The 13,706-nt window shown below is 37.4% G+C and overlaps 1 protein-coding gene across 1 annotated transcript in view; it reads right to left on the bottom strand.

Moving 5' to 3' along the window:
* The window catches only part of Herc1 (HECT and RLD domain containing E3 ubiquitin protein ligase family member 1), a 163,984-nt gene that overhangs the window by 95,501 nt on the left and 54,777 nt on the right, over nt 1-13,706 (bottom strand). The window contains 6 exon segments of the mRNA XM_052712869.1: nt 2,995-3,166; nt 5,489-5,609; nt 5,699-5,813; nt 7,666-7,839; nt 11,072-11,293; nt 13,482-13,673. Coding sequence (XP_052568829.1) covers nt 2,995-3,166; nt 5,489-5,609; nt 5,699-5,813; nt 7,666-7,839; nt 11,072-11,293; nt 13,482-13,673 — 996 coding nt within the window.

Here is a 13,706-nt window from a genome sequence, read left to right as displayed (position 1 = left end):
AAGGGCTATTTGGCCTGTCTTTTCCTCTATGAAGCAAGTCCAGTAGACTCTTTTGGGAGAGACATCTTCACAGATCAAGAGCAGAAAACAGCCTCAATCACCAAAGACTGGCAATCAGACTGCCAGATCAGACCAAGCAAACTCTCTGAAGGAACCTCAGCTCCCTCACCTCCCCTGCTTCCTGTAGTTCTTTATACCATCTGTGGAGAGTTTCCCTACTCTAGCTATCCACTTGTCACTTCTTAAATTAATTGTTCTTTATCAACAAAATATAAAAGTATCAAGTTTTAGTCATTTCTTTTGGAATTCATTTTTTTGTGAGAATTCCTATTGATACATAAAACTAATGAAAATTATATGCATTTGTTAATTAGCTCTTGTATTAATGTGATTCCTAGATAGTCAAAAAGGTCACATAAGAACCAAAGAATGACAGAGTGGGTCCCCCTCTTCAGGATTTCAAATCTTACTAGTGGGTTAGGACAGTTTTCAAAGTGTAGTCCCAGAATAGCAGCTACAGTATTTGTGCAACTGTTAAAAATGCAAGTATTAGGTCCATGCAAATTTTCTGAGTCAGAAACTCTAGGAATAGAACCCAGAAATGTAACAAAATGTAACAAGTCCTCCAGCTGGTTCTAAAGACCAATATAAAGCTCCAGGCCAGTGGTTCTCAACCTTCCTAATGTTGCAACTCTTTTAAATAGTTTCTCATGTTGCGGTGACCTCCCAACCATAAAATTATTTTTGTTGCTACTTCATAACTGCAATTTTGCTACAGTCATGAATCATAATGTAAGTATCTGATATGCAGCCCCTGTGAAAGAGTCATTTGACCCACCCCCTCAAAGGGATCGTGACCCACAGGTTGAGAACCACTACTCTAGGTTAAGTTTCAAATAACAAGAAATTTGCTTATTTCTGAAATGTTCATTACCTTTGTATGAAAAAAATGTCAAGTTATAAGGAAAATAGCAGATTTCAGCTTATGTGTAATGAAAAGCCTCTTCCTACCTTCCCAAGTTTATGTAATTTCTAACAACTACAGTTGGCTGTATCTTACACATTAAAAAGCAGCCACCAAAAATCTTTGCTGAAACAGAATCTGTTTATGATGTGCAAGATTGTCTCCACAGTCATATACCATTATCTGAAGGTCCATTTAACACAGCCCATGTTGTTCATAAGTATAAAATGCTATTGAGTCAGCAAGATTCTGGGGCTGCTATCACAATAGTAGATTTTCTGCAATAGCTAAAGAATTTTTTGCTCAAATTTGGAGCTAAGGAAGTTCAATGGGAACTTCAGGCAAAAAGGTTGGTAAAACATTAGATTCACCTGGAAGTTACTATTTAAAAGTTTGTACAACTTTATTTAGTTACATTTATTTTATTTGTTTGTTGGGGAGGCACACATATGTGAAGGTCAGAAGCCTCTGGCAGGGGTTGGTTCGTTCCTTCCATTGTGTGTGGATTCTAGAGATCAAACTCATGCCATCAGAGTTGGCAGAATGGCCTTTATCCACTGAGCCATGTTGTCCTCTAAACTCACAATTCTAAAATTGGACCTTCACATTTAGAGAATTAATGGTATTTTTCATTATGCTGTAAAATGTTCCTTACTTTAGTAAAATCAAAGCAACAAACTCTCAGTGTTCAGAGCTGGGAAGTAGTTAAAGCCATATAACAGATAATGAATTTTCAGCAGACCTGGTTCTAATCTGAGCTATTATTAACTGTGGCTTTAGGAACATAATTCTGCCTCGTTAAGCCTCAACTCACCTATCTTTACAACGGCACATTATTAGAACTTTAAGACTATTGTGAGAATTATGAATTACTCTATTTCAAACCCCTGGCCCAGTGCCAAGAGCATCATAGGTGTTCACAGCTTATGGCTAGTTTATACCTTACTATTCCCCAAAGGACTACTATGCTTTCTTTTACTGTAATGGAAAGTTACACTTGGTTAGTATGCTGTCCTCTCTGACCTCTTTTCCAGGAATTTCTGAACTAATTTTTAAATTTAACTATGGAAGTTCTCTCAGTTTAGCTATCAAAATTCTACTAGCCACTCTCCCTATCTGAGAATTCCTTTATTCCACCTTATCTTTTCTTTTTGGTTTAAATTGTTTTTAGTTTTCTTTTGAGAGATCTGAAAATAATTTTCAGAAGAACACAGAATATAAATAAAACAATAATAAAACTAGGGGATACAGGTCAATGGTACAGTGCTTGCCTAATGTGTGAGAGCCTAAGTTCAACCCCTAGTGTCACCTCCTTATAAGCTGAATACATATACAAATAATGTCAAAAACAAAAGTAGAGCTGGTCATGAGGCTGCAGGCTACAAACTGAATATGCATGTTAATGTAACATAGCCAAATCACTTAAGATATTAGTAATTCTCTTTAATATAAATAACTATATAACTATAACATATAAATAACTATCTTTTAAGAATTATCTGGAGGCTTGGAATATAAAGTATAAAAAGTTCCATTCATCCACCCAAGTTATTCCCATATTACTGTTCTATACAGCTCTTATCTCTTGTACCTACTAAAATAAAGTATAATTGAAAATTGCAATTTTAAAAGCTTTACACATGGAATATAATTTGAACCTCCTAATTGGAATATAAGGGGCTCGTTCCCTCACCACATAGAGGTCTCACAGCTCGATGAACAACATGGTAACCTCCAGAGGACTATTTTGAATAACTTTATTTAAAGCCTCTTAGATGTCATTTTATTCATAGAACTGAGTAGAACAGAAACTGAGACGATTTCTTTGAGGCATTTCCAACCCAGAACAAAAGGATTGGAGTGGCACTATCCTAATTTCAAAAGTCCCCTGTAATGTTGGCTAATGCAGACTTAGATCCCTTGTACAGTGTCAGATGCTTTTAGAAGCACTACAGACACTGTCTTTCTCACTTGTCCTATGAAAAAGCATGTCATGATGTTCACTTCTCAAGTAAGAAAGATGTACTTACTGCCAGCTGTCATTACTTCATGTTCCCGTTCTTCCTCCTCATCTTCTGGCTCTGGATGCCCATCCTCCCTGTCTCTCTCAGCCTGCTCTTCCATTTCAGCTTCTTCATCAATGGTTCGGGTAAAGGAATGCTCTTGAGGATCAATATCTGCAGAGTCTTGGTTGTCTGAGATCTTAAAGAAATAAAAGGAAACCACACTGAATATATTTTTCCAAATATATTTTCCAAGCTTTAAAAACTTTTCATAAAACTTTTTTTTTTTTTTGGTTTTTCGAGACAGGGTTTCTCTGCGTAGCTTTGCACCTTTCCTGGAACTCATTCTGTAGACCAGGCTGGCCTTGAACTCACAAAGATCCACCTGCCTCTGCCTACCAAGTGCTGGGTTTAAAGGCATGCGCTACCACTGCCCGGCTCATAAAACCTTTTTATTCCTCCCCAAGACAGGGTTTCTCTGTAGCTCTGGCTGTCCTGGAACTCGCTCTGTTGACAAGGCTGGCCTTGAACTCACAGAGATCCGCCTGCCTCTGCCTCTCAAGTGCTGGGATTAAAGGCATGCGCCACCACCGCCTGGCAAAATCTTTTATATCTTAGAAAATACTGCTGGTATAATAATAACCCATAAACTTTACAAATGGCACTGGTAAATTTCAAAGATTACACAGACTATATGCACACAAATATATACACAGATAGGTATATGCTCTTTCTTTCTTGGTATTTTCATTTAAATGCCATGCTTTAAATCATTCATTCTGCTGTCTGGCTACAAACTACAGAGCTGCAATGTAAGTTACAACATGACACAAGCACAAAAGGTGACTTTTCTTACTTGGTTTTGAGGTTTTTATTATTGTTTGTTTTTTTTGTTTTTGTTTGTTTGAGACAGGTCTCTCTGTTTAACCCTGGCTGTCCCAGAACTCACTAGATATGCCAGGCTGGTTTTTAACTCAGAGAACCACTTGCCCCTGCCTTCCAAGTGCTGGGATTAAAGATGTGTGCCATTATGTCCAGCAAAAGGTAATTATTTGATTCTACTGCTCCCTTCAAGTTCTCTATGCTATTACTCTGTAAAAAATAATGCCTGGGGGAGCAGTGCTAGGAGTCAAATCCAAAGCCTTACACGTTTGATAATCACTCTACCGTATAACTATAATCCCAGTTTACCAATAATTCTAAATTTAAGATAACATTCTTTTACACTTTAACTTTGCCCTCCCCCAAAAAAAAGAACCCCAAAGTTCAAAATCTAGGAAGAACAATGTTAACTTGGTTTCCCATGGTGGTCATGCTATCCAACAGTTATCTAGGCAGAAAGAAGAGTCCTGACAACAGATACTTGGAGAGTCACAAATATCCTAACTAAATAATTCATGTCATAAATTTCAATACAAAGTACAAATGAAAACTTTCAACTAGAATCATAATAAATATTTGTGATTCATGACCAGAAAATTACTTAGAAATTTCACAATCTAGGGATACTTAGCAGTGAGGCCCATATATCACATATTTACTTTCACAATATATGAGTTTCAAGTTGGAGCCTCAAAAAATGACAAATTAATATTTCTAATAGACTTGTAAGGTCACTCTCAAATATTCATATCCACAAATACTAAGCCAGTGCATGCTGAAGTTTTCTCTGTTTATGCTTAACATCACAAAGAGCAAAGGATCTGATATGCCTTAAAGTAAGCACTGTGAAGAGGATGCTCTCAGGCTTGTTCTTGTAACTACAGGGTTGTGTTACCAGAATACCAGGCCCTTTCAAAATCATCTCCTATTTGTTGTCAGAATTATTTCTGGATGATCCTCAATCAATGGTCTCAATCTTCACTTTCAGAACGCACAATTCTAATTACAGGAAGACTGATTTTTTTTATCTTTTAATTTTGTCCCTTTTTTACCTTTTTCTACACTGAGTATTTTTTAATATTCTCCTATTCTTTTAAAACTTCCCAGTTCTTTTTTTGTTTTGTTTTGTTTTTGTTTTTCAAGACAGGGTTTCTCTGTGTAGCCCTGGCTGTCCTAGATCTTGCTCTGTAGACCACGCTGGCCTTAAACTCACAGAGATCTGCCTGCCTCTGCCTCCCAAGTGCTGGGATTAAAGGCATGTGCCACCACTACCTGGCCCTTTCCAGTTCTTGTATGATTCTTGCATTTATTTTTAATCAATCTGAGGTATCTGTTAACATCCCTGATAATTTCTGGCATCCTATGTTAATAAACAAGATAATTCCAGTGTAGCTTAATTAAAAAAAAGAAGACTGCCTATGATATGGACAAGCCAGTTTGTCACTAACATCTATGCAGACAAAGCTATTACTTAGCCTATCACATTTGATAAAAATGAGGTAAACAAACCCCACTCTTCATTCTTCCATCATTTTTCACTAGAAAACATGCTAGCATGATTTGAACATCTGTACCCGTGTGGGGCTACCTCTAACAAGCTTGCAGGAAAACACAGAAATTAATTGATTTCCAACTTTACCCATCTGTCTCGTGATGATGACCTGGTTTGAATAAGTTCAAGGTTCTTGCAAGCAAGTAAACGACTTCGAACTTTGTATACACAACGGTACACTTCTGATAAGCTTTTACCAGGTTGGTATCTAAATAAAGAACCAAAATAGAAAAGTTACCTAATTTCTAACATCATGAGAGCAAATATTTGTCTGAGGATAGTTTTTAAGTTACTTGCCGGCTTTCTCCACATGCTTGACTGAGTAAGTTTGTGTGTTTGAGAAGTGCTGCAAGAACAAATCTAGACACAGTGTCCAAGAGGGACTCATTACTTAAAGTTGCACTGTCCCAATCTGAAAGTAAAAATGATACAAACATTTAAAAGGACCCAGAAACAGTTCCAAGGTAATATTAGTAACTTTAGTTCCCCAACACCTGAATTTTAACAACTTTTTGAACAACTACTTGACAAATACACATACTGTTTCAGGTGCTGTGGGTACAGTTTTGAACAAACCACAACTCTGATCTCATGGAATCTGAATCTTGGTGTAGCGCATGGAGATAAAAAGACAGTAAGTGAATCTGACAGGCAAGGGCTAAGGAGAGAAACAAAGCAAGGCAAGAACTGGGGCACTGTGCTGTGTAATTACTATTTCATACAGGGTGCTCTGAACAGCTTTCTGATTTGAGCAGAGATCTAAGTGAAGCAAGGGAAGAAACCTCATGGACACAGTAAAAGATTAGGATAACCATGTGCTAAGAACATAGCTTGAGAGTTCAGGAGGTCAGAACTGCTGCTGGAGCAAATGGTACATGCACAAGAGTGGAAGGAGAAGCCGTTAGAGAGCTGGTGGGAATTCGATGATGACACTGGTCTTGCAAACCAGTACAAATCCTCTGGGTCTGACTTACAGGAAAATGAGAAGCAGCATTAGAGGGCTTTGAACAGAGAAATGATAAAATCTGACCTATATTTTAAAAGATCCACCTCTTGGGTGGAGAACTGACTATACAGACAGAATAAACAGAAGTCATTACTGCAGTAAGCAATGATGGCAACATCAGGGCAAGAGCAATGTAAGTCTTGAGAAGTTTTCAGAGGCCACACGAATTCTGAAAGTGTTGCCAAGATTTGAAGCCAAGTTGAATTTATTAGCTGGAGTATGCTGAGAATGGAAGACCACAGAAATTTTGTGGGAAGGGAGCTGGAATCAAAGGTCTGGATTTGAACACTTTCCATTAAGCAGCCCCAAATTGAATAAACTATTCACTCGTGCATAAACACATATAAAACTATGTATATGATCATTTTAAACCATAAACGTAGATCCTGTTAGAGTACAAGTACATCTGGGTAATTTAAAACATCTGGACAGAAATGAATATATTTAATTGAAAACTCAAATCACAGTATTAAATAAAGAAAACTTGCCAGGTGTTTTTTCTCCCATTCTTTAATTCTATGTTGGCAGAGCATAGAGTATATTATACTAGATAGAGTATATACTCTTAAAATAGAGAATATTTAGCAGATCAAAAAAAAACATGGAAAAAACAGAGACTACAGACACGACTCAACAACATGGATGACTGTGTTCATTGGGGTTCTTATTTTGAGACATAACCCAGATTATCCTCAAACTCACTACATAGTGGATGCTGACTTTAAACTGATCCTCCTGCTTCGTTCGCATCCAGAGTGCAGGGCTTACAGGTATGCATAGCATGCCCAGCTCTAATATGAGTCATTACTAAACATGGAAGCTAAGAATGAATCAAGGACATGGTTTGAAATTTACACATAAAATTAATTCTACTGATTAAAAACATATTAGAAATGGAAATGTCACCATATATTTGCATACTACTTACTACTACATTTAATAGTATATCTCAAATGGGTATTATTAGCCCTCTGAATATACAAAAAAAATTTATAGATAAATACTCAGTAAGCCCAGACATCTAAATATATATTCTCTGATTTAATGTTTCATAGAATACTTTTGTAAAATGATTATTGACACAAAGTCCAACTTTAATACAATCAAGTTTCTTTAAATGAGATATATGTGGGTACAACAAATAATCTGGTGTATTTTCCACAAAGAGAAAAACAAATATTTTAAAATGTTACTTACACATGAACTAGTTAGCACTGCAAATTAGCTAGACATTTACCTTTCCTTCTCTTTCTCTTACCTTTACTAACAGCGTAATCCTGCATGCTGATCCAAAGGCTTCTGGCAGGCTCTTTAGAACAACCCAATGCCAAGTCTACATAGACAGCAATTTCAGGCCGCAATTTGTAATCAAAAGGCTTCTGCTCTTCATTTCCTGAAAGAGCTACTTCTAGTAGGCAGCTCATACATTTATCTATTAAAAAGAATTTTAATAATTCTATTTATTCATTTCTCTTTCTCCCTCCCTCCCTCCGTCCCTCTCTGTGCCACAGCATATATGACAGTAGGAAGACAACTTGCAAGAGTCACTTCTCCTTCCACCATGGAGGTCCTGGGGATGAACTCCAGCTGGCAGCCCTGGCAGCAAACACTTCACACCCTGAGCCATCAATTCTCGAGTTCCTTTTTTTTTTTTTTGAGGGGGAGGGTTTGAGACAGGGTTTCTCTGTGCAGAGATGGCTGTCTTGGAACTCACTCTGTTAGACCAGGCTGGCCTCAAACTCAAGAGATTCCAATGCCTCTGCCTCCTGGGTGCTAGGGTTAAATTTAGCCACCACCACCTGGCTTAGTTCCCAATTTTAAACTTTATAAATTTTGTAACTGCAAATAAAATCTTACTTACTCAATACATATGATATTGTGTACTTGGAGCTAATTTAAAGTAGACACTACTAATGTGAAGCCTCTAGTTTTTTCAGCTGGGGGCAGTAGCACCTCTCTAATTCCTTCTAGAAAAAAATAGACATTTGGCAAACAGAGGCCAGGAATGCAAAACATCCTACATTTGAAGCACAACCTTGAAGACTGTCATATCCAATAATATACAGAATCATCTTTGAGAAAAGTGTGAGCACAGGGAAAGGAATAGAACTTTTCTTTTTAAGAGCCTTAAAGGAAAGCAATCAGTTAAGAGTGACTAAAAAAGGATCAGAGATACCATGACCAATTTTCCAATCAATAATCACATTCACACAGGTAATCCCCAATTCTTCAGTAGGAGCTTTAGCATTCAGAATCATTATTAGTCTTTTGTAAACAAGAGTGTTGCTATACTGTCTGGGCTAGCCCTGGAATCAGGATCCTCTTACCTTTGTTTCCCAAGTACAGTAATTTCAAGAATGTACACACCCACAGCTGGCTCACTTCACTTTTTTTTTTTTTTTTTTTTTTTTTGGTTTTTCAAGACAAGGTTTCTCTGTGTAGCTTTGCGCCTCTCCTGGAACTCACTTGGTAGCCCAGGCTGGCCTCGAACTCACAGAGATCCGCCTGGCTCTGCCTCCCGAGTGCTGGGATTAAAGGCGTGCGCCACCACCGCCCGGCCACTTTTTTTTTTTTTTTAATCAATGTTCTAAATGATGGTCAGAGTTTCAAAAAGTACTAAAAGTCAATTTAATCCATAATAGAAATATTACATATTTACAATTTTATATAAGCAAATACCTTTTCTTGATACAAATTATACAATTTTAATTCTTTAAAAACTAAAAAATAATATTAAAACTGAAGTTTATTTTATTCATACTTAAGTCCCATTAAAAGGGACATATGGATCAACAGACACCTTTTTCACTCAGGAGATTACTGGGGACTGCCTCAGGCATGAGTGCTAGAAGCAATGGAACCTTATCCTGCTAAATATCCCTGGAGACCTCCACAATTTAACTTTCTTTACTTTATATGTATCAGTATAGCTTTCATTAGCCATAGTCAAAATCACTTTCTAATTCAGAAGTAAAATGAGGGGTACATGTGTTTATTTGAAAAAGAAACTACTTTCTTTACTCCTACTATCCACATTTCCATGCCCAAAGCAAAACTTTCCTTTTTGGCCTTGGTTTCTTCTTTCCACCTTCCCTTTCTCCCTGACTATCCCACCCCCTTCTCTACCTTGTGGGCTCCCTCCCTCCCTCCCATTTCCTCTCTTCCTCTCTCTATGACTTTACCTTGTATATATCTGAGTCTCTTTTTCTTACTAGAAAAATAATAAAAATTAGGTTTAATATAGGCTAGCTAATTCTATTCAATATTTCGTAGAATCAAAATAGAGGCCCAGAGATTAAAATATCAATCCTAGATAAAACTATTAGACCATATATTGGGACACTGAATAAACCCTTATTTTTGGTCTAAGAGTCAACAAAGTAGAGAAATGAAGACATATGGAAGGAGTGGGAAATCCCAAAGACACTCCAAAGGGAGGACTAAAACCTGCCATTCACACCTATGGCTGTGCTGGTTAGTTTATGTCAACTTGAAACAAACTATAGTCATCTGAGAAGAGGGAACCTCAACTGAGAAAATGGCTTCATAAGACTGGGCTATAGGCAAGCCTGTGGGGTATTTTCTTAATTAGTGATTGATATGGTAGGGCCCAGTCTACTGTGGGTGGGTCGATCCCTGAGTTAGTGGTCCTGGTTTCTATAAGAAAGCAGGCTGAGCAAGCCATGGGGAGCAAGCCAGTAAGCAGCATTTTTCCTGCCTCCAGGTTCCTGCTCTCTTTGAGTTCCTGTTCTTTGATGATGAACAGTGTGATGTGGAAGTATAAGACAAATAAACCCTTTCCTATCCAAGTTGCTTTTAGTCATGGTGTTTCATCACACCCATAGTAACCCTGACTAACATAGTGTCTGAAAATCAGACACTACTCTGTCTTGATAGGTACTCTACCAGTGCATTCCATTTGGGGAAGCAGTTTTGTAACCCCAAGCTTCAGAACATAATCAAGTATTTTTTCCGTAACTTGATCAAAATGAATGAAAAGTACAACAGAATGGGACAAGGTCTGCATCTTTGGCTTTTTTTGAGATACAGGGCTCCCATTGTAGCTCAACCCAGCCTGAAGTTATCGTGTAGCTTAGATTAGATCATGCAGCCTCTCAAGTGCAGGGATTATAGGAGTAAGCCACCATAGTTGGCTCTAGACCAGTGGCTCTCAACCTGTGGGTCACAACCCCTTGGGGTTGCATGTCAATTTTTACATTACAATTCATAACATGAGGAACTGTAATTAAAGAGTCGCAGCATTTGGGGAGGTTGAGAACCACTGCTCTAGACCCACATTTTCCTATATCAGTGGTTCCTCATGGTGTGGTGACACCCAACAAAAAAATATTTTTGTTGCTACTTCATAACTGTAATTTTGCTACTGTTATGAATCGTGATGTAAATATCTGTGTTTTCTGATGGTTTAAGGAGACCCTGTGAAAAGATCATTCGACCTCTAATGAGGTCACAATTCACAGGTTGAGATCCACTGCCCTACACCATGCTGCAGAATTTGACTTTTTCTGAGAACTGTACAAGTTTAAATCCTCTTTATTACTAATGTGGAAAATGCCTGAGTTCTGTATTCAACACTTAGGTAAGAGATCTCAAAGGAAGCACAAAGAAGTACATGTTTCACATGCTTCAGAGAAGCGTATTACCCAACTGAGGAGTGTCCATTTCCACACCGTCACTGAAAAGTGGTGTTTTCATCCAATATGCAGTATCCTGTTCCTCTGGAGATACAGGGGAGCCCTGAAGCATGCCACCAAGACACCGCCCAATGAGAAGAGCAATAGTTCTTTCCAGATCCACAAGCCACACCCAAGACTGAGCTGGCTGAGGTAACGGCACACCAGCAGGGTCAATTACTTCTGGTCCTCCTGGAGAGAAAATCAGTAGAAATTGTGTCTTTATCTGTTACTTTTAAATTTTAAAAGCTTTCTCATGGTCTCTAACCTATTATACTATAATAAGATATTGAAGAAAATAACTTTTCAAGGAAAATATATATAGCGTTTTTAAAATACAAATTACCTGGTATATTAGACTAATTTAAATTTTACTCAGACATGTTAATCTAGCAAATAATTTTTCATTTATAAAGTTACTAATTTTAAGATAAATACTAAATCAGCACATGCAAACTTATCTCATTGGGTTCTATTATACCATCTAGATCAAATTTTACCATCTTTAGGTAGTCTTTGGGACTTTTTCTCCAAAACCAAACAAGAATTCACCAATTAAAGTGACAGTATCATTTAATGATCTTCTTCTGGCCTGAACTCAGAATTGTCTTATACTAAGATCCAGACTTGGGCTTTCTTAGTGTATGTTTGTTTCTGAAAATTCTTCATATGTGTGCGCGCGCGCACGCGCACACACACACACACACACACACACACACACACAATTAAATAAGGAAAAACAGATTCCGTAAATTTTAAAAATAGAAATAAAAAAGATATGTAGCAATGCATGCATAGGACATTTTTTCAACCCATAAATGAACACAATTTTACATCAAAAATTTGAAAGCCAATAAAAATAACATTTTCTGGAAAAATAACAATTTCTAAAATGGATTAGAAAAAAACCAAAAATTTCCACAATCCATGCACATACACAATAAAATAAATAAATGAATAAAAATATAAACCACAAGGGCCAGATACTTGTTTTGTTTCTTTGTTTGTTTTTTTTTCAGACAGAGTTTCTCTGTGTAGTTTTTGGTGCCTGTCCTGAATCTCACTCTGTAGACCAGGCTGGCCTCGAACTCACAGAGATCCACCTGGCTCTGCCTCTTGAGTGCTGGGATTAAAGATGTGTGCCACCACTGCCCGGCCCGGATAGTTTTAGAGATAAATTCCTCTGCACTTCAAGAAAATTTTTGTCCTTCAGAAATTACTTCAGAAAACAGGAAAAAACACGAAGAATCCAACTTCATGCTATATGGTTAAAATAAGTTTTGCAAATGAGGCAAGAACAGCATGAGAAAGGGAAACTTTTAAAAAATAATTAGTTGTGCACCCAAAGAAATCCAAACAGAAGGACTCTCAACTCACCTGACACAAGAAAGTTCTAAGACACTTTAGGAAAGCAAGAATAATGACCATGAAACTGTCTACACCAAGCTGAGTCACTATTCTGATACGGTCATGAATTTGGTACTTTGACCATTTCAATTCAGTGGTCAACAGAATTGACCACTGCTACAGCAAGAAGGGTTTCAATGTTCTCCTGTCAAAGTCCAGAAAAAAAACCAAGACTCTAAGCATTGACAAGTGGCTCTCTCAAGGTTACACAAGAAGTTACTAGCAGAGACTAAAAGCCAGAGCTTTACATGCTCAGTCCATGACTCTTTCCAATGTAAGGGGTAAGGGGATGACAATTCACTACCTTGAAATGTCTTTAAGTTCTAGTGGTGAAGTTTCTTTGACAGCCTTAAAACAGACTCCAATAGGTAGCAATGATACTCTTGCAAACACAAGCTATTATCAACTATCTAGAATTACCAGCATTGTATAATTCAAGAGTGAATTAGAATACCATGTCTAAAATCAAATGCACTAAAAAGATATTTTCTCAATTTCTATTTTAAAATTCAGCCAGTTGCCTATATAACCAACCAAAATAAGAAATCTGCTATCAAATAAATATGTAACATTAAAATCTCTCACATTTATGACATAAAATGCTTAAATCAAATATAATGATTCACTGATTATAAATGTATCATTTTAAATACCTCAAAGGAAGAAAGTAATGCTGGCTAAATTATGACACAGTTTTGCTATCTATTGTTAAGACACATCTTAATTTCAATCATGTCAAACTTTGTAGTACAAAAAGCTTGAGAACCACTGACCATGAAGACACTTTTTGTGATGCCCATAAGCAACTTTCTTAGCTAGTGCAACATCAGTTGTCCATTTCCGACCCTTTACTCCTGGAAGATAATCGTATTGTTTTGATCACATGAAATGCCCACATAGGCATGACTTTATTTGCGATATGCAAGAAGAATAACCTTTCTCGTGAGCACTAATTAACTTTTTACATACTTACCATGCAGAGGCCACTGTAATTCTTGGTCTTCTAAAAGAGCAGCTGCCGGCAGGAGTCTATTAAGGCAATCAAGAGGTGGCAAGAGATCGAGAAGGTGGCTCAGCAAAGGACGAGCCACTGGCACGGGGAGTAACAGGAGGGAGTTAACAATCTGGCAGAGCATACTGCCCGCAGCTGACACATAAATCACATCTGCGAAGGGGAAATGCAGTGCAAATCAGTGAC

The sequence above is a fragment of the Peromyscus californicus genome, unplaced genomic scaffold, assembly GCF_007827085.1.
Source record: "Peromyscus californicus insignis strain IS unplaced genomic scaffold, ASM782708v3 Scaffold_11__1_contigs__length_118956290, whole genome shotgun sequence".
Classification (NCBI taxonomy): domain Eukaryota; kingdom Metazoa; phylum Chordata; class Mammalia; order Rodentia; family Cricetidae; genus Peromyscus; species Peromyscus californicus.
The sequence above is the reverse complement of the archived record's forward strand: the minus strand, read 5'-3'. Positions and strand labels throughout refer to the sequence as shown.